This window comes from Hemicordylus capensis, chromosome 2, assembly GCF_027244095.1.
Source record: "Hemicordylus capensis ecotype Gifberg chromosome 2, rHemCap1.1.pri, whole genome shotgun sequence".
Classification (NCBI taxonomy): Eukaryota; Metazoa; Chordata; class Lepidosauria; order Squamata; family Cordylidae; genus Hemicordylus; species Hemicordylus capensis.
In genome coordinates this window covers 292,008,648-292,031,826 of record NC_069658.1, presented here as the reverse complement: position 1 = coordinate 292,031,826, position 23,179 = coordinate 292,008,648, and the positions used below count along the sequence as shown (strand labels likewise).

The 23,179-nt window shown below is 43.0% G+C and overlaps 1 protein-coding gene across 4 annotated transcripts in view; it reads right to left on the bottom strand.

The window, feature by feature from the left end:
- Positions 1-23,179, bottom strand: part of GRM7 (glutamate metabotropic receptor 7) — a 715,175-nt gene that overhangs the window by 215,788 nt on the left and 476,208 nt on the right. For all 4 annotated transcript variants that reach the window (XM_053296402.1, XM_053296401.1, XM_053296398.1 and 1 more), the window contains exon 6: positions 545-745. In XM_053296402.1, coding sequence (XP_053152377.1) covers positions 545-745 — 201 coding nt within the window. The remainder of the gene's footprint in view (positions 1-544; positions 746-23,179) is intronic.

Genomic DNA, 23,179 nt, shown 5'->3' with positions numbered 1-23,179 from the left:
CCCGCTCCTCCCAGCCCCCGCCGGCTCCTTCACAGAGCCGACAATCATGTGAGTGGCCAATCCGGTCACCCAGGGCTACTGCCCCGATCGTCTGCGGGGAGAGCGGGCTTAGCCCGCTCTCCCCGCAGTATCATCAAAAGCGGGTCTCACTGATTGTGAGACCCGCCTCATTGTGTGTTTTCTCATACAATGAGAAAATTGGTTAATGCATTTATTAAATGTATATCCTGCCATACTGACAAGGTGTCCTGGAGGCTAACCTTTATGATAATCGAGAATTCTGATAGAAAAAGTATTACTTGGTTGCTGTCTCCACCAGTACCATATACATCCACTTACACTATATGCACACATCCTATACATCCATGTCAACAAAACGGTTCACCCATTGCTGAAAACCTAAGCACTGTTACTAAGAAATAAGTTCCATTTAAAGCAATACAACGTACATAGTAGTGAACGTTGTGGGAAGGGAAAATACATTCTTTTTTTCTGCCATTGACTCAAATCAGATCTTAGGGATGTTGAATGATTATGCACTCACCGTTAAAGTTAACGCTGCGGATGTACTTCAACAACCTCTTGCCCCCAGCATGTTCCATTTCTGGACAGACTCCAGAGTAATCAGTGCACAGATCCTTGTTCATTTGATGGAGGGCATGTGCCATGGCATAAACAGCATCAATCACAAACTGAACTTTACCCTCTTGTTCATAGTGGGAGTCTTTTCCAATTCTCTCCTGTCCTATACATTTAAACAAACATACATACAAAAAGACCAATATGTAAGGCCAGCAATATACAGAAGTATCCAAAAGCATTTTCAAGGAGCACTGATAAAACTGAGTGAGTGAGCACAGAACATTTTGAGCGAGAGGCATTGTTTCATATTTATTTCATGTATATACTGCCCATCCAAAATGGCTCAGGGCAGTTCACAGTAAAAAAACCCCAAACCATTTAAAATATCAATATGAGGGTCATGAAAACCATTTAAAAGCTATGAAAAGCCAAACTAAAAGAAACAAGTGTCTATAGCTCACTTGAATGCATCTAGGGATGCTAGATTTTTTATTCCCATGAGGAGTTTGCTCCACAACTCAGGGGTGGTTACTGAGAAGCGTCGATCCCAGGCTGCTGCCAGATGAGCAGCCAGCATGCTGAGAGCCAGCCTCTCCCAATAATCTTAATAAACAGTCAGTAGCTTGCAGGTGACCCAGACCCAAGCCATTCAGGGTTTTAAATATAATGACCACCTGCACTTATATTTTGCCCAGAAACATATCAGCAGTCAGTGCACTTGTTGAAGAATGAACATGATATGGTCTTTCTGGGTTACCATGGAGACCAATCTGACTGCTGCATTTTGAACTAACTGAAATTTTTGGACTATGTATAAAGCAGCCCTATGTAGCGTGCACTGCAGTAGTCAAGCCTGGAAGTTTCAAGCCGACACACCACCATTCTGTGGTCATTTTCCTCAAGGAACAGGTACAGCTGTCCTATCAGCTGAAGCTGATAAAAAGCACTTGGCCATAGCTTCAGCCTGAGACACCAGAGTGAGACCAGGGTCCAAGAGCACTCCCAGATGGCATAAGTGTTCTTTCTGAGGGAGCGTAACCCTATCTAGAACAGGAAGTTGTGAGCCATCTCTCTCTCTCTCTTCTAACCTGGTACTGTCTATTCAGACTTGCAGTAATGAGGTATTCAAGAGTCCCTTTATTTGGAGACATTGGAGGTTGAGTCTGAAAGCTTCTGCATTAAAAAAAGCATGTGTGTCAACACTGAGCTATGGTCCCACCCTTTGCTCCCACTCCAAAATGAAGACACCAATAGCTCCCAAATTCATAATCTTTCATTCTGTATACTTAAGTCAATGACAAATAATGCAATGCACAGCAAGTAGTATCTGTCTGAATGAGGTGAACTTTTTTAAAAGCACTGTATCTATTTTAAAATCTGATGGTGTACTTGCTTTTCAAACCCCAGACTCTAATTGAAAGATACAGCTAGACTGAAGAGGGAAAGAGTAATTTTTGATGCAAAGTGAAGCATCTCAGAAGAATTCAGTTAACCAACCTAGTGCAACCCAAGGAAGCAGGGTGTATATGCAATTCAGGAGGCATTCCTTTTGTCTCCTCCAGAATGAATAAAATAGTTCATCTGAATTCACAGAATACTATTGAAACATTGCATTAACAATGCAGATACTTAGTCAATCTCCCCCAATTTATACTGTTAATAATAATTTCTGTTTCTAACCCCTATGGAGAAAGCAGCCTTCAATTTCTTATTATGTTTGAATTCTTGTTATGATAAAATAAAACAAGGGTTATGTACACATATGTAAAATATCTTCAGTTTAAAGGTGGTAGTTGTGCATACAATTTCGGCTCATGTTCTTAAAAACATGGAAATTGGAAGATGGTGGTCATCTTAACTTTTATGCCTTGTGAGCAGTACAGACCTTGTGGAGAAAAGAAGTGCCACTTGTTAATTTTAATTAGTGATGGGCAAACTCCTTCCAGTCAGGCTCTGAATTGGGCGAAGAAAAACACCCAACTCCCAACCTTCACCCAACTCAGAAAGTATCATTTTCTTCCTACTCTAATTCACAGCCAGTTTTTGAGCTTGTTACACCGCAGATTATATCACTGGAAGTATGAAAGGATCCAATCCTTACTGCACTTCCTCCATAAATGCCCAACACTACTCCTGTCACTTATGTACCTGTCTGCCTACTTCCAAGCCTCTTCCCTACACACACACACACACCAGAGCTGCCAGAACCTAAGGGGTATACTCGTGGGTCAAATGGGCCATAAGCCAGAATTTGGCTTTTTAAAAAGCCAAATCTGGCCACCTAGACACACACATTCATTTTCCTCGTAGTTTCAGCAATGGTGGCAGAAAAGTAGACCTCTCTCTCTTCTCCCGTACTTGATGCTCAGCATATTGCAATGGTTGCATGTTAAATGCAGGGTATGCTGGGAGTTTTAGTGAGTCATTACCACTGAAAAACTACACGTTCCAGTACTCTTTGCATCTGCCACACAGCATTAAAGTGTAGGAAGTGTCAGGGAAGGGAGGGGACAGAGAGATGCAACTCCAATTTTGCTCTTGCTGTGAAGCAATGAGAAAGGGAGTTGAAGGGCTTGGAGACAGGAGATGAATGGGTGGCAGAGCTTACATTCCTTTCTGGCTCAGACTGAAAGCTGAATTGGAGAAGATATTTTGGATCATAATGCTTGTCTTGTATTGGAAGTGAGCCTTGCAAACCCACTGGATCCAACCTTTGAGCTGTGCTTGGATAATGTTCAGCAGCATCACTACTATTAACTACTATTATCCCTACTGTTTACATCTCTGCTCAGTCACAGTGAACTCTGTTTAGAAAAGTCATCTGGTTGTTGTTCCAAATGATAAGCAATCCTTTCACTGATGGGACTGTTAATGAACACAAAGCAGCTCATGTACAAAAAACCAGATTTGATTTATTTTATTACCACTGTCTCTTTAATTAAAAATTAGATTAAGCTGTATTTTTATGCTGATCTGTTTTAACGGTTAATGGAAGATTGTATCACATTTATATGTATCTATGTAAACTACTTAAAGGCAGAGGTGGATCTTATCTAGTGACAAAGTGGGTGGCGCTCACCTTAAATGCTTCTCTGTGTTGTTCCCGGCTGCTTTTGCCTGCAGCCTGCTGCTGCTTTAAGAGTTCTGAGGTGGGAAATGGTAGCACCAGCCTCAAAGAACAAATCAAAAGCCCGAGATCTCCTAAAATATTAATATTAATATTAATAAGCCAGGAGCCAATAAGCATATTCCCTTTTGTTTTGCAAAATGGGTGGTCCTAGGACTGCCATTTAGACCAATCAGAGAAGGACTGAACTGATTGACTCCTCGGGCAGCCAATCAGAGTGTCCAGAGGGTGGGGAAGTCTTATTTTTCCTACTCAGAAGAATCCAATAACAATTTTAGTTAGAGAGCAGTTAGGTAGGATAGCTGGCTGTTGGTAAGTCTGATCTTTTGATGGCTTGTGTTTGTTTGTGTGTGTGCGTGTTTGGAGGGGAGGAATGTAACCTCTGCTTTCTCTCCCTTACTCTCTGTATGCAAGGCATTATGACCCATTCTCAAAATGACATGCCATAAAACATTGAAAGGAACAGCAAACAATAAGACTGGACTAATTAGATTAGAAACTGGCATAAGAAATTCCAGGAAGTTCTTTTAGGGCATATGCATGGAATTCTGTCCAAACTGCTTTTTAAATAATCGCAGAAGCGGCTTTCCAGGTGGGTGTGGTGTGGAGAAAGAACTGATTCTGTTGGAAGGAAAATAATTTTTTTAATCCATTTGATTTTTAAGCTTACCAGATTTTTCTCTGGATTGTGGACATTATCTGAAACATTAATATTTCCATTGGAGGTTATGATTCATTGGGCAAGGATTAAGGAAGTGAACTCCATTTTAAAAAACTCAACAAAGCAAAACAAAGCATTTGTTGCTTGCTAAGACTGACACCCAGGCTAAGTCATGGGCATCCAAGGTAGGCAAAGAGTGGCACCCAGCAGTTCATCAAGCATGGAGAAAGGAGAGGGTGTCCCCATGCATCTTTGCTTACCATTGTGTCCTCTAAGTTACTAGGGATGTGTACGGAACTGGCTGGCCCGGTTCGGTTCAAGGCTGGACCGGCCTTGAACTCAACCAGGCCAGTTTGGTTCAGCACCCTCTCGAACCCCCCGGTTTGGTCCAGGGGGGTTCATGGACCTTTAAATTCTAAAAAATAATATTATTATTATTTTTCCTTTTACTCCCCTTGGGGGAGTTCCTGGAGGCAGCGGGGGGGGGATTCCGCAGAGGTTTCCCCTCCCCCACCAGCCTTCGAAATTACCCCCTCGTCTGGTTCGGGCACTCTTCAGCCGGTTTTCGGCCTTAACCCAGCCGCCATTATGCAGGCCGTGCGCACCATTATATATATAATTACATATATAAAATCTGCCATTATATATATAATTTAAAGGTCTTTGAACCTGCCGAACTTCGGGGGGAGTTCAGTCCAGGGTCAGACCAAACCGGGCGGGGGGGGGGGGGGGGTTGACCTCGAACAGGTTTGGGGCCGAACCGTTTGCACATCCCTATAAGTTACAGGAGATGGTTCATAGCTGCAGCAAGCATCACTGAAAAACCTGGTGACTTCAGAATGCATTTACTCTCCACAAAAGCAGCCTTTTGTAGCTGTTCTGTGCTTCACTTGAGGCTTGTACAGTTCTTTTTGTGTGTGTGTGCATGTGCGCTCGTGTTTTGATCCTGCCATGTTAGATACAAATCTACACACTACTGAAGTCCTGTTAAGCAAAATAAAGTAATGGATGTTTTCCATATTTCTTTGTAGCACTGCTGATGAGCAGTTGAGATTTGTGTGCTTATGTGTGTGTGTCTGCATTTTGATCCCAATCATTAACTACAAATCTACACTTTGCCAGTTCTTGTTAAGGCACCCGCCTAGTCCTATCTCCACCTCTGCAGCTGCCCACAATTGGCTCTACCTCTCACTACCTGTGGCTCCACACATCACCTGCCCTGCCTAGCACCCCACCAGTCCCAGGAACCAGTTGGGTGGTTCACAGGTGAGCCCACTTATGTCTCAAATGTTTATGCATCCACCAACTTGAATTGAGGTGGATGACATCATCACAAACTACGCCATTGTGGTGTCCCTATGTCTCCCTACAACTGTACCCGATTTGTTTCATATTGGTCCAGGCATTGTGAAGTTGATGGGGGTGGGGGTGGGGGCGGATAGACAGACAGACAGAATGTTGGGCACAAACTGGGCACTATCTGAGCCATATCTACATGTAGCCTGTCTGCCCACCTTGAATTTGCTAACAAATAAACAAAACCTCCTAGAGATGATGGAGTCGGCTCTCTGTCCCCAATATTCTTTTGATGTAATAGCTATGCTATTTTAAGGCTAAGATCTAGCTTGCTAATCTTGAGAGACACAGCAAACAAGGAATATTGTACTATTCTGCAAGTGATTTACATGCATTTACTTGCAAGCACATTTACAGGCATTTACATGCTAAAGGAATAGTCAACAAAGGCTGATTATCAAATATCATCCAATAGAATATTTTGCAGTTAAACCAAAACTAACAAGGTATATTACTGAAATAAAAGTATTCTAAAATGAATCCAACTCCAAACATACTTATCAACCCATCATATGTTATGTGTATGTCAATTATGCATCCTGACATCCTTGAAAGCAGCAAGCATATTGAACTGTCCCCTGCCCCACACATTTCTTCCAGGGATGCCTTTTATTTGCCCATAGAATTCTGTGAGGCTATCGCCAAATGATGCCAGTTGCAGAGCTCTATTTAAATAGGTGTTATGATTAAGATATTCCCTGGGTCACAGCTCCATTATAATTCACAACAGGACTAGGCATGATTAATTCCTCTCAAATAATCCAAGAGAGTGAAAAATGGCCTGGGCTTTGATAATTTACCAACTGTCTTTTTAAAGTATTATTATGTCATTCTGTGCTCATTGATTTACAGAATGTATAACATTGCCAGGCACTCAGACGATAGTAGGTCTAAAATGGCTTTTAACCAAGACCCAGAATGAAATCTGTAATGCAACAGAAGGGCCCACAGGGGCCCATGGAGACAATCTTGCAATTTAAAATGAATGTATTACATTACGAATGTATTAATCACACTAAATGAGGAGAGCATACACAGCAAATGAAAAGCACATGGTGGAAGTCAAGGTTGCAGCTGTCAAAAAGTGAACTGAGTGTGATAGAGAGAAATTGGTGGAAAGCATTGTTAAAATCAGAATTATTAAAGGCTTGGTAAGGAACAATCAGTGTAGTTTCTGCAAAAGGAGTCCTGCAGCATCAATCAAGCATAGGGGTGACCCTTCAGATATTGGGGGGAAGGACTGATGACAAAGTTCATCACTAAAAGCTGCTAAAAGTATTAATAGTAAGGGGATAAGAGGGCAAGTCTTTTTATAGAGTGGAAATTGGTTTAAAAAATAGAAAGCAGTAGTACAAATGAATGGACAGCTTTTACAATGGAAAGACATAAGCAAAGACTTAACGGGAAAAGTGCAGGGTTTCACCTGCCTTCCCTCCAGACGATCTTCTGCTGAATCTTCAGCATGCTGCAAATGTGTGCAGCACAGATCAGCGGAGGCCGGGACTTGTTCTCCAGGAATCTCACAATGCACCACACGATGAGCACAGTGCATTGGGGGATTCCCTAGTAGTCGCCTGCTCTAGGTGCTTGACTGTGAGTATGCTTTGGCTGCGTGTGTGCAGCCCCAGCACACACATGACCATTCTCCTGGGTAGAAGGGTGTGCTTGCACAGGTAAAACATTGGGTACAACCCCTCAGGCTACCTGAAAGGGGCAGCACCGGGATCAAGGCCAATCCCGATGCTGCATACAAGCAGTCCTACCAAAGCAGGGCTGCCCATGTGCATAGCCTTAGTCTCCCTCTCTCTCTCTCTCATAATACATATACTCTTAACTTTCTAAATTTGTGATGCAATTTCCTGCAGACATCTTTTTTCCCCTAGTTTCAATCAATTTCTTAATAATTTCTAATACAGTTCTTAACACTGTTCTTTTTCACCACTACTGCTCGGAGTTTACATCTTCAGTGAGCTATTAAACTTACTTGCTTCTCCCTTGGTAGTCATAGCTAATTCAGATCTCATCAGTGAGATACTTGAGTCCTGATGTGTATCACTTTACGTTAATACTGAATATTATCTGTCCATGATTTTTTAATGATTCATCCAGTTTGGAGAGATTTTTGAGTTAGTTGTTTGCTTCGGATTCAGAATAATTTGATATCTATAACCATGACCACTTCACTGTTCACTGTAACTTCAGATCACTAATGAATAAAGTTAAACAGCACTCTCCTCATTAGATCTTGGAGGTCCAGTGCTTATGTCTTTCCGTTGTAAAAGCTGTCCATTCATCTTTCAGTGGCATATGCTGGAAACAGACAACAAAGGAAAACTATTGCCTGAATGCCCTAATTTTGAGCTTTCCATAAGTATTTGGATGGTCACTGTTGGGAAAAGAATTCTGAGCTAGATAAATTTTTGATCTGAGAATCAGAAGGCTGATCCTTATGTTTGCAGCCTTTTGGTTATTAAATTGAATGTATGGCAAAGACACATGGAAAAACTGCAAGTGCATTTGAAATGCAATGGACTCATGCAATGCGGGTTTGGCACCCAATATTTTTTAAAAGTGGAATTTAAAGTGAATATCAGAGTTCCTTCCAAGGAGAAATATCTAAGCATTTTCAAGGACAGCCAAATGAATTTCCAAAAGGCAGGTGAAATTTCCCAGGGGGTTCTGCTTAGCCATAGTGCAATATCTATATATTTTAAGGTAGATAATACAATTTTAGTAATCTGTTAATAATAACACACACACACCTTACACCTCTCAAGTTATGTTGCTATTATTTTCATGCTTTGTTTTGTAAGAATTGCTCCTTTAGCTTAAAGACTGTATACATGTGTACTAACTCACAAATACTAAATCTGAACATACAAAAAAGCATTCAAATGTCCCTGAAGAATGTCCAGGCCTTCTGGCAGGCAAGATACAACAGATGAGGGCATAACACAAATCCTGAATGATGAATTGAAACAAAGTGCCCAAAAGAAGGGCATAGAGGGACAGCAGAATGAAACATTCTAGAGATCCCATTTCCACCTCTTCAACTCTTGGCTTTTAAATCACATATCTGAACGCTCGCCCCCACCCCCACACCCTAGTTAAAGTTATAGTTCTAGCCATCGTTTATCGTCATGGTTCTCTATACTTTCACAGCAGGTCATGGCTTAAGTTGAACCAAAAGCTCAAGATTAACCAAAAGCTACAGTTAAAATAAAAAGAATCGTTGTCCCATGGCAATTCTCCTGAATGTTTGATCCCATTTAGTATTCATGTGCTGTGGTGTGACAAAATGGAACCAAAGGGTGCGTTAGCAATACAGCTAGAATAATTCAACTCTTGACAGAAAAATGTACTTGATGTAAAACCTGGAATGTTGTTCGGAATTGAGGAGTCTGCTTTGCATAATCCTATATGGGAACATTCATGTCTTTTTCAATGAAAAAGTGACAAGTGACATGATTTATGATCCTGATTTCTTGCTCCTAGTCCTAAATCAAAGCCTTTGTTGTTGATGCTCCTACTCAGCCCTGCCCCAAGCTTCCCAAACCAACATATGTGTTGATTATATGCTTTCTTTGGTTAAGTAGCAATGCAAATGCGTTGAAATCTGAGTTTATTTTAAAAGTCATGTCAAACTGATTGTGCTTATCTCAACTCTCCTCTTTGCCCCCTGGCAGAAAAGCATAAATTTATCTGCCAGGCAAGAAGTGGCACTGGGCCTGGCTTCAATAACAGAAAAGGTTATTAACCTTCTTCATTATTAGAAAATGTAGCCTGAACCTACGTTTGTAGGTTCTGAATTGTTCTGTATTGAATTGTTTCTCCTTTCAAAATTGTAGGAAACTTCAATGTCACCTTCAACGTCACTTTACAAGCAAATAATCACCAATAGTTCCAGAATAGTCTTTCCATGGATAACATCAGGTTAACATTTACTTCATTGTTTATTCATACCCCTTGAAGTTTGCATTATTTACTGATCTCTCTCTCCGTGCATGCACCAAAGCTACTCAGTGTTTGAGAATCTTGGAGATCTTTGCCATAAGTCTCTCTTCTTTCATTAACACACACACAGAAACCATCTTTATATCTATTCAGGTAGGGACTGCATTTCTGTATGCAGAGAGTATCAGAACACACAGAAACTCAAATAGCCCTTCACTGCAGAGTAGAAAAATCCCCAAGTCCACCACAGCTCCCCAATGCACTGTGTGACTAAAAGTCAGCCCTTTATTCAGCATTTCTTTATCATTTCTTTAAAATGAGGGTATCTAATTAAAGGTAATAACACTTTCCATAAATTCAAGAATCAGTGAGGCTACTAGCATATCTACGCAGCTTGGGGGTACTAGTGGACCCAGCTCTGTTTTTGGAAGCTCAGGTGGAGGCGATGGCCAGGGGTGCCTTTGCACGGCTTCGGCTGGTGCGCCAGCTGCGTCCCTTTTGCAAGAAGGCAGATCTGGCACAGTTACCCACGCCTTAGTCACGTCACGGCTGGATTACTGTAACGCGCTCTATGTGGGGCTGCCCTTGAAAAATATCTGGAAACTGCAGCTAGTGCAAAACGCGGCAGCTAGAGTTTTATTTGGAGCTGCCCGGTGGGAGCACATCACACCCATTCTGAAAGAACTGCACTAGCTGCCAGTTCGTTTCTGGATCCAATTCAAGGTGCTGGTTTTGACCTTTATAGCCCTTAACAGTTTGGGCCTGGGATACTTAAGGGACCGCCTGCTCCCAAGGATTGCTGCCCGCTTGACAAGGTCATCTGAGAGGGCTCTGCTCCAGGTGCTGACAATGTGGGAGGCTAGGTTGTCGTGCACTCGGGACAGGGCCTTCTCTGTTGCTGCCCCCAGACTCTGGAATGCTTTCCCGGTGGGTATCCACTCCTCAGTCTCCATCACAGTTTTTAGAAAGCATGTCAAAACGTTACTTTTTACCCAGGCTTTTATATGATTGTCTGTGTTGCTGCTTCTTGTATTTTGTACTGTTTTTATGCTTGTGTTTTAATTTATTAATTTTTTAATCAGATTTTTTTTTTTAAAAAAAAATTAGCTTAATGTTTTAATGTGTCTTTTTTATAATCTTGTTCTTAAATTTTATTGTGAGCCACCTTGGGATTTTCTTAATGAAAGGTCGGGTATAAATTTAACAATAAAATAAATAAAATATATGGGATACCCTTTAACACAAGTAGACATGGCTACATCATTTGGATTCTGATGTTGGCATGTTAGTCCTTGAACTACTCCAGGAGTGCTGATTGTAATCATCATAAGGGAACTTTACATTCAAAATGGATATTTAAGGCTTGGTTACATTTTGGAAGCATCAACCTTAGCAATATCATAACTGAAATTTTAGGCATATTTTCCACAGTCCTATAACTCAAAAAGATTTGCCAAAACAAATATCTCACAGATCATTAGTATATTATGATGTCAAATGTATTTGGAGAATGAGTGTGCAATTCTTCCCTAGCAAGTTATTTATTATTATTATTCAATTTCTATACCGCCCTTCCAAAAATGGCTCAGGGCAGTTTACACAGAGGATAAATAAATAGATAGATAGATAGATAGATAGATAGATAGATAGATAGATAGATAGATAAATTCCTCTCTGGTTCATTGCCAGCCCCATTTCTCACATGATGACAACATCCTTATTAGTGTGTGTGCATGCGCATGCGCACATGCAATCGAGACGGGGGGCACTGTGGTGGAAGGGGACAGGGGTAAAGGCTTACAAGGTCCATTGATGTACAATTTGTCCTCTGTTAGGAAATGTCTATCTTTGCAAACAAACAAACAAAAAAAAAACACCTGTCCTTTGCTGGCATCCTTTTTTCATCTCCCTTATACAATTCTCTAGTACTAGATAATGCAAGATAATTGTGTCCTCTCTAATTCTGCGAATATGACATTCTCTTTGTTCTTATCTAAAATCAAGTTTCTTTCTTGTTGGATGCTTTTGTATTTTTTTCTTTCAGTTCAGCTGATTGTTCTGATGTTAAGAAATCTTTAAAAACCCTTCAGTGCATTCTTGAAACAGGTAGATATTAAAAGAGATTAGGTGAAAGGGGGATAAAAACTACTAAACGGTGCATGGCTTTAAATACCATCTACAAAGTAGGAGCAGCTCAGGTCCTAATCAATGGATCAATACGTACTTTGTTTACTACAGAAATTGGGTTGCCATCTAGTCTTCTCCCCCTCATCATTTCTTTTTTAACACTAGTGAGATCATCAGGGGCAGCTACCAAACAAAAAGAGGAAAGTCAGATAGTGCCCCCCCGCCCACATTTTGCACATATATTTGCTGTGTATGCCTATCAGCTGGGGGAAAGTGTGTGACTTCAGCAAAGCATATACAAAATGTAGAATATCCACTTCTCTTTTGCCTAATCATCATGAGTGACTGCAAACAAACAAACAAAAACAAAAAACAGTCTGGCTGACAAGCAGACTCATATAGTAACTCAGAGTCCATATTATAGTGTTGCTTCAAGGTGGGCTGGGGGAGAAAAAATTCTGTATTTGCTTATTACATGTATATACCTCCTTTCTACAAATGCCTTCAAAATAGTTTATGGTATAAACAATGGAGTTTGGTATGTCTGTTCAAGGTGATACAAAAGAGATAGGAAGAGACAAATGGCCAAATTCAGGTAGCCATATGTCACATAAGGGTTATAGAATGACCAGGAAGAGGGTCTGGACACTGCTGGTAGGGGAAAGAGCATGTTAGTGGGGTATGCTAAGAGCTCCATCAGGAAACTGGGGAAGGAACTCAGGGACCATCGCTCAGTGGAACAGCATCTGCTTGGCATGCAGAAGACCTAAGGTTCAATCCATGGTATTTCCAGGTAGGGATGGGTAGAGAGACTCCTGCCAGAAACCTTAGAGAACTGCTGCCAATCTGTGAAGGCAATACTGACCCAAATGGACCAATAGTTTGGCTCAGTATAAAGCAACTTCCTATGTTCCATTAATCTCCTGCTCATGGAAGTGCCCGCCTTCACGCTTACAGTCTTTGCCACTTCAGACAAAGGCTGTAAGCATGAGCCCCGTGGGAGCAGGAGTAAAGAGAATGATAGATGTGCCAGTGGGGCAGGATTCTATTCCTGCTTTGGACAGTGTACTTGAGTACATCATTCTTTTTAGATAATGTCTGAATGAGGCTCAGGTTTAATGTGGGTTACCAATATAAGCATTTTGCGTGAACTCATGCCAAGGCAGGAATCTCAGATTCATCTTGTGCCATAAACCACCTTGGGGTGGGTCCATATAATTAAGCTAAAGTCAGTAACCCACATTAAAACTAGAATTGAACGAGTGTGTCAGATCCTGCTATTAAACCAGCATCCACATCTTTGTGCAGCCTGTATGCAGCAATTCAAATTCATAGGAATATAGGAAGCTGCCATATACTGAGTCAGACCATTGGTCTATCTAGCTTAGTATTGTCTTCACAGACTGGCAGCGGCTTCTCCAAGGTTGCAGGCAGGAATCTCTCTCAGCCCTATCTTGGAGAAGCCAGGGAGGGAACTTGAAACCTTCTGCTCTTCCCAGAGCGGCTTCATACCCTGGGGGAATATCTTGCTGTGCTCATACATCGTCTCCCATTCATATGCAACCAGGGCAGACCCTGCTTAGCTATGGGGACAAGTCATGCTTGCTACCACAAGACCAGCTCTCCTCTCTTTTCTAGAATGGAAGAACAGATAACAGATAATTCAACAGATAACACTTTTTCCCCCCAGAACGCCTGTGTCTGTTCAAAATTCTTCTACAAAATGGCAACACACAGTGGCCCATACAGTTCAAAATGCCAACAGCCTTTCTACTTCCAGTTATGCTTCTCATATCAAAATCAAGAACAGATGTTTCATTTGACCTCCAGCAATTTCCACATGGTTTTGTGCAACTGATCAGCATAACAACTTTCTTTTGTAATTTTTTTTGTTATAATTATGCTTTCTGTCTGGTCTATATTGCATCAAAAAGTTGATTTTGGAAGCATCCAGCGAGTTCTATTTCAGCCCCAGTCACATGCCATGTATAAAAGATCTGTGGCATACTGGAAACCCCAAAGGCTGATTGCTCATCTACATATATATAGGACATAAAGCTCTGCCTGTAATCTGAAAGATAATTGCTGTGATCCAGTTATCACAGCACACATAAATGACTCTCTTATTGTTAACTACAGCTAAACAAAGCACTCATGTGCTCATGGAACTCCATCTGCCATAGCTGATAATGACAGGGCCTCAAATGCGTGTGGCTTTGAATGACAACCATTATTTTCAAACTATAAAAATAAAACCTACATGTTAGGGTGTGACATATGTAAAATTCAGTACTGTTAAGGCAAGTCCTGCACGACCCATGACCTACCAGATCAAACATAGCTCACTAGCTGCATAGATTATCATTGTGCTGAGGTTTTGAGACTCCCGGTTTTTTCTCCTTGAGACTGTAAAAATGGGTATTGTTAAACATCTGGGAAAACACAATATGCAGGCCTGTGTTTGGGTTGGTGGTTCACCATCATGCTGGTTGTCCCATCTGTTTTAATGTGTGTGCTCAAATCTCTATCATTGGAGCAGAGAGCTCAAAAGACCTTACACAACTAGATCAAAGAATTTATCTAACTGGATCATCCTCAAAGTGAACATAGTGCAAAGGCAAAAGTAAAGATTTCAAATCAAAATGCAAGATAGAAAGACCCTCAAAGTATTATTTTTATTTTAAAGTGTAGATGTCATGTGCTGTATTAGGGCAAGTATTAATTTTTAAGTATTTAGGGTTGGGAATATGCAGTTTGATGGGCAAGTAAATAGGTCAAATTCACTCCTTGGATTAAACACTTCAAAAAGAGAACTTCCGTGTGAAGTCCCAAGGGCTCCAGATTGTCTCCAATGCTTTTTAACATCAACATGAAACCACTGGGATAGATAATCAGATTTGGTGCAGGGTACTGTCAGTATGCTGATGATACTCAGATCTGTTTCTCAATGTCAACGTCAACATGAAATGGCATAACCTCCCTAAATGCCTGCCTGGAGGAGGTGATGAGCTGAATGAGGGATAATAAACTGAAACTGAATTCAAATAACATGAAGGCAGGGCTGTCCCTAGGGAGGCACAGGGCTGCGGGTGAATCAGCAAGTGTGGAGCCTCCTTAACATTTCGATTAATATACGTTATATGTAAAAGTGTAAACCACTGAGACTTTTGCAGGACCATCTCAGACCTAGAAGAACAAGTCTAGTAAGCCTTCAGACTTCAGATAGCGTCTATTTTTAACATTGTGCTTTGTGAAAAACTCCCCTTGCCCACTCTCTCCATGGCAGAAAAATTCATTAGCTCTAAAAAAATCCAATTTGCCCAGCTATTCCAGAATATTGTGAGAGTTATTGAGGGCCCAAACAGCAACTGAACAAAAAAGAATGCCCCATCCTGCAGCCTCATGCTGCCCCCACCCCACCCCACTCCATCAGCGGACAGCCACAGGGAGTGCCCTGATTGGGCAGGGCTGGAGGGAGGCTGGTCTTGTGGTAGCAAGCATGATTTGTCCCCATAGCTAAGCAGGGTCTGCCCTGGTTGCATATGAATGGGAGACTTGATGTGTGAGCACTGTAAGATATTCCCCTTAGGGGATGAAGCCGCTCTGGGAAGAGCAGAAGGTTTCAAGTTCCCTCTCTGGCTTCTCCAAGATAGGGCTGAGAGAGATTCCTGCCTGCAATCTTGGAGAAGCCGCTGCCAGTCTGTGAAGACAATACTGAGCTAGATAGGCCAATGGTCTGACTCTGTGTATGGCAGTTTCCTATGTTTCCTATGTTCCTATGAAGGTGGGGCTTGCATGCCACTGAGGCTGTCACTTGCCTCCCCTCTTCAGTTGCTTTTTGTTTGGCTTCAGGAAAGGAGCTCTGTTTAATTCTCCTTCCCAGTAGGGTTGCCAACACTGTGTTGGCTCAATTTAGGATGGGGGCTCGGGGGGGGGAGGGGTCTGGGGGGGTGTCCACCTTGGGGCGGGGCTTATCTGTGTGGTTTTTTAAAACTTTGAAAGCCGCTGCTGAGTAGCGGCCGCTGCATGGCGGCGGCTGCTGCATGGGATGGCAGCAAGAGCTCTCCTGGGCCACCTACAAAATGCTGAATGTCTGCTGCTGCTAGGGGCTGGGCTGGGGCGGGCACGCTGACTGAGGGGCCGGCTCAACAACTTTGAATCCAAACCACTCACCAGTGAGTGAGGGATTGCAGCTGCTGACCGAGGGAGGGAGGGAGGCTGTGGAGGAGAGAAGGTAGCTGAGCCAATGAAAGACTGCCTCCCTCCAGCCCCACCTTCCTCCAAATGAGGGAGATGGGCCAATTTTAGGCTTCTGAGCAGGCGCACCCCGTCTCCCTCATTTGGAGGAAGGCGGGGCTGGAGGGAGGCAGTCTTTCATCGGGTCTTAAGCACTTCTTAAGCTGGTGGACCTCCTCACCTCCTTAGCTTGTACTCCTTCCAGAATGGGGCTGAAACAGCTGCCTGTCCAATGGGCTTTGATGATGCTGAAAATAAGCATATGGGACGTTAGAAGTCCAAAGCGTTTATCCATTATGCGTTTATGCATTACTGCCTGGCCTGTTGCCGGGTGTAGTGATGTGCAAACAGGTTTGAATTCAAACCAGTTCAAATTTGAGCTGGTTCAGTTCGAAGGTTCGAACTCGAACCAAACAGGGCATTGAATTGGCAATGCCAGTGCGAGTTAGAACCAAACAGAGCCTGGTTCTATTCAAAGTGGTTCAAACTGGTTCGAGCCTCCAAACCTGGGTTGGGTGGTAGGCAACCATGGGTGCCAACTAACACCCAAACCCTAAAGCAATTGGAGACTCCTGCAGTTATTTGTGAATTTTTAAAATTATTTTTCTCATAAAAATGGGGTTTAACTCTGGGTAGGTGGCCTGCTAGAGGCACAAAGGTGGGGTGGGTGGTAGAAACCCAGGATTGCCTACCACCCACCAAACCTCAAGGTAATCGGAGACTCCTGAGATAATTGCTGATTTTTTTGAAGATTATTGTTCTTTAATTAGGAATTTTAAAAGAATTTTGAGTTCCATAGGAAAACATTGATAGACCTTTCACCTACTGATCTTAATTGCTGCATTCCTGAACTTTGAGTTCAGTTCACAGTAATTAAGATCATAGTACGGTGTGTTCTTCTGAATGAAAGGTTCACCATGCTGTCAATTGAGGCAAAAATAATCTTTAAAAGTTCATAAATAAAGAAAAATGAATCCTATCAACTTGGGGGTGCCTGGGGGGAGTTGAGGCCGACCCTGCCAAGCCCCCAGACCCACTTTGGGTTGCTCTGGCACCCCGAAAAAGGGGGATAGAGATGCCTCAAATCCCCATTATTCCCTATGGGAGGAATGCAAAAATTGAAGAAGAAAAAACTTCAAACATTCACAAATAATCACAGGAGTCTCAAATTGCCTTGGGGTTTTGTGGGTGGTAGGCACTTTTGTGCCCCTAGGTGCTCTACACAGGGTATAATGGGCCAGTTCAAGTCCCCATTATATCCTATTTAGAACTTTTAGAACCGATTCGAATTCGAACCAAACCAAAGGGGGGTTCAAATAAAACCAAAACCGAACCTACCCACCCTGGTTTGAACCCAGTTTGAATTCGAACCAATCCGAGCAAACCAGTTTTGTGCACAGCCCTACCCAGGTGTTTAGAACATAAGAACAGCCCTGCTGGATCAGGCACAAGGCCCATCTAGTCCAGCACCCTGTTTCACACAGTGGCCCACCAGATGCCTTTGGGGAGCCCCCAGTCAAGAGGTGTGTGCATGCCCTCTCTTCTGTTGTTGGTCACCTGCAACTGGTATTGAGAAGCATCGTGCATCTGAGGCTGGAGATGGCCCACAGCCATCTCCTTCTGTTCCTTTGGCAGGTGATAGGGGAGCAGTGGCTCCTGTGCGTGTTCTGATCTGCGGCTATTCCATTGTTTTCTGGGCCTACGAACAAGCCAGCACCTCTAAGATGGGTACCTAACTTGGTTTGGGGAAGCATGCCAGCGTGAGCTGGTTGAACAGATGAGGTATGCTGTGGAGCCAGTTGCTTCCAGCATTGTGGGAATGTAGCTGTTAGTGTCCCTCCCAAGACTGTGATATGCACCTAGGAGAATAACTTCGGTAAGCAAACTGGGCTCTCCTTGGTTCAAAAGGCCACGGCCGATTTTGCCCACAGAGGGCAGCGATTTATACATGGCTAACCTGTGGCTTGGGCTTGTTGAAACCTCGCATGGTGGTGAGGGAGGAAGACCAAGCTTAGCTGACCTCCCTCTGTGGCAGATACAGTGCAGGCTGGGTGGAGGTATAGAAGGGTTTGAGATCGGTGAGCACCCTTGGGCAGTTGGAAAGGGTGGATTGGTCAATCGGACCTTAGGGGCTTCATGGCTCAGGGACTTCTAGTCACTATGGCACCTGCTTCAGGGCTTCACAAACCTTAAAGGCTGCACAACTTGGGGTGTGTGAAGCCCTAGAAGTTGCCCTTACCCTTTTGGGTTTGCAATGATGGAGATGAAGCAGATTTGCACTACTTCTATCCTTGAGTCAGGGTGTGTCACCCTTTCAAGACATGGGCAAGGACATGGATGTCTGAACCTAGTCCATACTGTTATGGGGTGGAGTTTATTCCACAGTATGCTAAGTTGATTAATTAATCAATTTGTGGCCCTTTTACCCTAATTGAAATGTGTCTTTGTCTTCCTTGTGGCTGGGGTGTGGGGGCAATGTGAGGATGTAACAAGTATATTCATGCAGATGTGCATCAGCAGAAACATTTCAACATGTAACTTAACATATTCCCATCCCACATATTTTTTCTCTCAACTCCCCCCTTTGTTTCTAAAGGATCCAATTCTGCTGTGCCCCCTTAGTGTTCCCTCTATGTTTCTAAGCATTTAAGTATACAAAATACAAGCATTTCCAAGAGCAAGAGAAGAGAGACAAGCAGCTTGTAATCTAAGTTAGGAACATAGGAAGCTGCCTTGTACTGAGTCAGACCACTGGCCCATCTAGCTCAGTATTGTTTACACAGACTGGCAGCGGCTTCTTCAAGGTTGCAAACAAGAGTCTCTCTCAGCCCTATCTTAGAGATGCCAGAAAGGGAACCTGGAACCTAGATGCTCTTTCCAGAGTGGCCTCATCCCCTAAAAGGAATATTTTATAATGCTCACATATGTCTCCCATTCAAATGCAAACCAGAGTGGACCTGCTTAAAAAGGGGGCAATTCCTGCTTGCTACTACAAGATCAGCTCCTCATGATCCAATCTACAAAGTCTTATTTTGAAGCAAGTGTATAAAAACAGACACAGACGATAAAATAATGACGCACAGTAACATGAGAGAATCCACTCCCTGTGCGCAACTCCCCACCCCAAATTAATTTCAAATTTCATAGCACGCAGGTTTCATTGTAAGCTTCATAGCAAGGAGGATTACCCCACTTCCAGATTTAACTCCACCCCACCCCATAATACAATTCCAGCATGTCTGGTTAGAAAGCAAGTTCTCAAAAATCCAAATTTCAGTTTCACATTATGGTAGCACGATGTGTGGAATTTGAATTTAGGCAGTCCAAACAGTGATTTTAAGGGATGTTTAAAGAAATACAGTAGCACTAGAGAATCTACTCCTTCCTTGTATGTATTACTTGCCCCCTCCCTCAATATAATTGCATGTTTCACATAGCAGGGGAGTCATTGAAGCATTCCTACAGCAAGCAGGATTCCCCCAGTTTCAGATCAGCTAAGGGTCTTTATCTCCCCACTACACCCCACTGCATGCACCAAATTAACCCAAGTCATTCTACCTACCCACAACACAAATTCTAGCTTGTGTCTGGCTCTCCCAGCGTTCAGCCCAACAAGCCCCAAAGCAGGCAGCGTGAACTCCATTCTTCAGGGCTCAATCCTCAACAAATAGCCAGAAGCAAGCAAGTAAATTGAAAAATGTTTTATTTATTTATTTATTTATTTTTACATTTCTATACCGCCTTTCGTTTAAAGAAAACCCCAAGGCGGTTTACAAAAATTAAAACATACAATAAAAAGCAGTAAAAACATCAAGCTAAAAACAAGCATAAAAACAGTCAACAGATAAAAACACATAAAAGCAGCAGTAAAAAACGATTATGTAAAAGCCTGGGTAAAAAGCCAAGTCTTTTAAAGCTTTCTAAAAGCTGTGATGGAGTCCGAGGAACAAATGGCCACTGGGAGATCATTCCAGAGTCTAGGAGCAGCAACAGAGAAGGCCCTGTCCCGAGTGCACGACAGCCGGGCCTACCTCATTGTCAGCACCCGGAGCAGGGCCCCCCAGATGTCCTTGTCAAGCGGGCAGCAACCCTTGGGAGCAGGCGGTCCCTCAAATACCCCGGGCCCAAACCGTTTAGGGCTTTAAAGGTCAAAACCAGCACCTTGAATTGGACCCGGAAACAAACCGGCAGCCAGTGCAGCTCTTTCAAAATGGGGGTGATATGTTGCCAACGGGCAGCTCCGGATAAAACCCTCACTGCCGCGTTTTGCACTAGCTGCAGTTTCCGGATATTCTTCAAGGGCAGCCCCACGTAGAGCGCGTTACAGTAATCCAGCCGCGACGTGACTAAGGCGTGGGTAACCGTGGCCAGATCTGCATTCTCGAGAAAGGGACGCAGCTGGCGCACCAGCCAAAGCCGTGCAAAGGCACCCCTGGCCACCGCCTCCACCTGAGCTTCCAAAAGCAGAGCCGGGTCCAGTAGTACTCCCAAGCTGCGTACTTGCTCCTTCAAGGGGAGTGCAACCCCATCCAGAACCGGTAAAATCTCCTCATCCCGATTGGCTGACCAACAGTACCTCCGTCTTATCCGGATTCAATTTCAGTTTGTTAGCCCACATCCAACCCATCACGGCCTCCAGCCTTAAATGTGTGCTTTAAGGGCAGCCTCTCAGCAACACGATCACGTGGTCTAGCAGAGGAGTTCCAAACTCTCACGGAGCTCAACTAGAGTGCTGCAGGAGGAACTACAAATTCAATTGGGCCCCGACTCGAGGAGCATGCTGAAGCAGCACAGCCTGAAGGAAGCATAAATCTCAGGTGTGGAGCTGTTTGAGTGTTGCAGAGACAGCGAGAGCAAGCAAGCCAGTAGGAGATGTGGCTATTCATTTGGCTGTGTTTGCAGTGCAGGGCTGTCGAGTGGATGTCAGTGGAAAGAGAGTTGCTGCTCCTGCGAAGAGGGAGCAAGGGCAAGCTGCTCGACTCGTGTGTGCCAAATGTGGACAGAGAGAGTTGCTCCTTCTGCAGAGAGGGAGCAGCCAGCCAGGGCAGTGCAGCATGGTGCTTGGGGCAACTACCCTGGTTGTCCCACCCTAAGGATGGCCCTGCATGGAGGTACTTATTGTGCAAGGTTGAAAATCAGGGGAGAACCTTGATTTGCCTGTGTATGTTCCCCCAGGTTAAAGCTTTTTGCTCCACTAGAAGGAAAGGGTGCACAGTCAGGGAGTGCTTCAGGATTCAAACCTTTCCCTGGTGTCTCAGGTTGATACAATGGCCAAAAGTGCTTTTTATCAGCTTCAGCTGATATGCCAGCTGCATTCATTTCTTGATATAAATGACCTCAGAACAGTAGTGCATATGCTGGTTAGAGATGTGTAAATCAATTTGAGTTGAATCAATTCAAGCTTGAATCGGGGCAATTCGAGTGATTCAAATATGAATTGAATCACCCTTAGAATAAAGAGCCTGATTCAAGTTCGAATTGAATTGACCCTGATTCGAGCTCAAAACTATTTGAGCGATTCAAGCACCATTTTGTCTCCATGCTTCCCCCTTGCTTATTGGTTTTCTGACACTGGCTTCTGATTGGCTTGAGATCTCCTTGCTTCTTGATTGGCTTGTTATCATACAAATCAAATGTTGTCATAGGTAAATGTGCCCCCATTGGTTGCGAGGAGCCAAGGGAGGGATTTTCAAAATGTGTTTAAGGGACTGATTGGAGGCAGAGAGACAGAGAGCCATTGTGTGTCTCAGGAGAGGAGAAAGATCAGAGAGAGACTGCAGCAGCGCAGCTCTGATAGTGGCCTATGTTTTTATTTTGACCTATAGCTTATCTGGTTTTTCTTTCCTTTTTTTCTTTTCTTAATCCAACTGCTTATTTTTATTTATTTATTTATTTATTTAATTTATTTATTTATTTATTTATTTATATTGCACTAGCAGCTGCCACAATGGATTTAACTGGGTGCTACTCCTTTTCTCTAATTTGGATTTCTTCTGTGTTCCACAGTGGATACAGGCAGTGTGAGTCACCATGGCAGAGCTCAAAGTGGTCCAGCAACAGGCTTCTATCACCATTTTGCTGGTGGTAGTACTATTGGGAAGGTCCATCTGCAGTTGCCACTGGCAACTGATGGCTACTCAGGGATGGGCCTTCTCTGTAGCTGCCCCAAGACTTTGGAATGCACTCCCTGTAGAAATAAGAGCCTCCCCATCTCTGGAAACTTTCAAAAGGAACCTTAAAACACATTTATTCATCCAAATGTTTAATTTGATTTGTAGGATCTGTTGGTTATCAATTTGTTTTAATGTTTAATGCTTCAATTCTGGTTTTAATTTATGTTATTTTATTGTAAACCACCCAGAGATGTGAGTTTGGGGTGGTGTATTAATGTAAAGTAAATAATAGATATTTTAGTCATAGGTATATTCCATACTTTGATGTTCAGTATTAAAAATAGAAAACTTCAATACTTGTATAAATTTTTATCCAGAAAATGCTGCCTTTAAAGTTGTCATTCATAGAACGCACACTGAGTCAAAATCTACCCTCAGGTATATGCATGCAACTCCTACTGTGTTTGACAAGAGTTGTGCATATTTTTCAAAGGGTAGAATTGACCCATTACAAAGCTTTCTGACATGTTATACAAAAAATCCACAAGGCACAACATCTATCTCCAAGGTTCAGTGACAATATCTAAACTCAGAAAAAACACTCTGATTCTCTCTACTGCTAGTGTGAAGAGGACTACTAATGAAAATAGATTTAATGTAGAATTGGTGTTTAGATTCCTGCTATGAAGTATATCTACTGTGAAAAATCATGACACATAAAATGTAGTGATCTCAGAAATAAAGTTAATTAGAAATAGAAAGTAGGGTTGTGTAAGCCAGCTTGCACTTGAACCAGTTCAGTTTGAAGGCTCGACCTCAGACCGAACCAGGTCTGGTTCGGTCCGATGTCGAGCTGAACCACTCAGGCCAGTTTGAGAGGGTGGTGGGCTTCCCTAAGTGATATCTTAGTCAGTAAAATTGAAGTATTTAGTCCTGCTGGTGGCTGCAGTGGCTGCGGAAGGGGTCTATGAGGGCCATGGAGGACTGTGGTGGCTCCTCTCCCCCTGAGTCTCCTAGGCATGC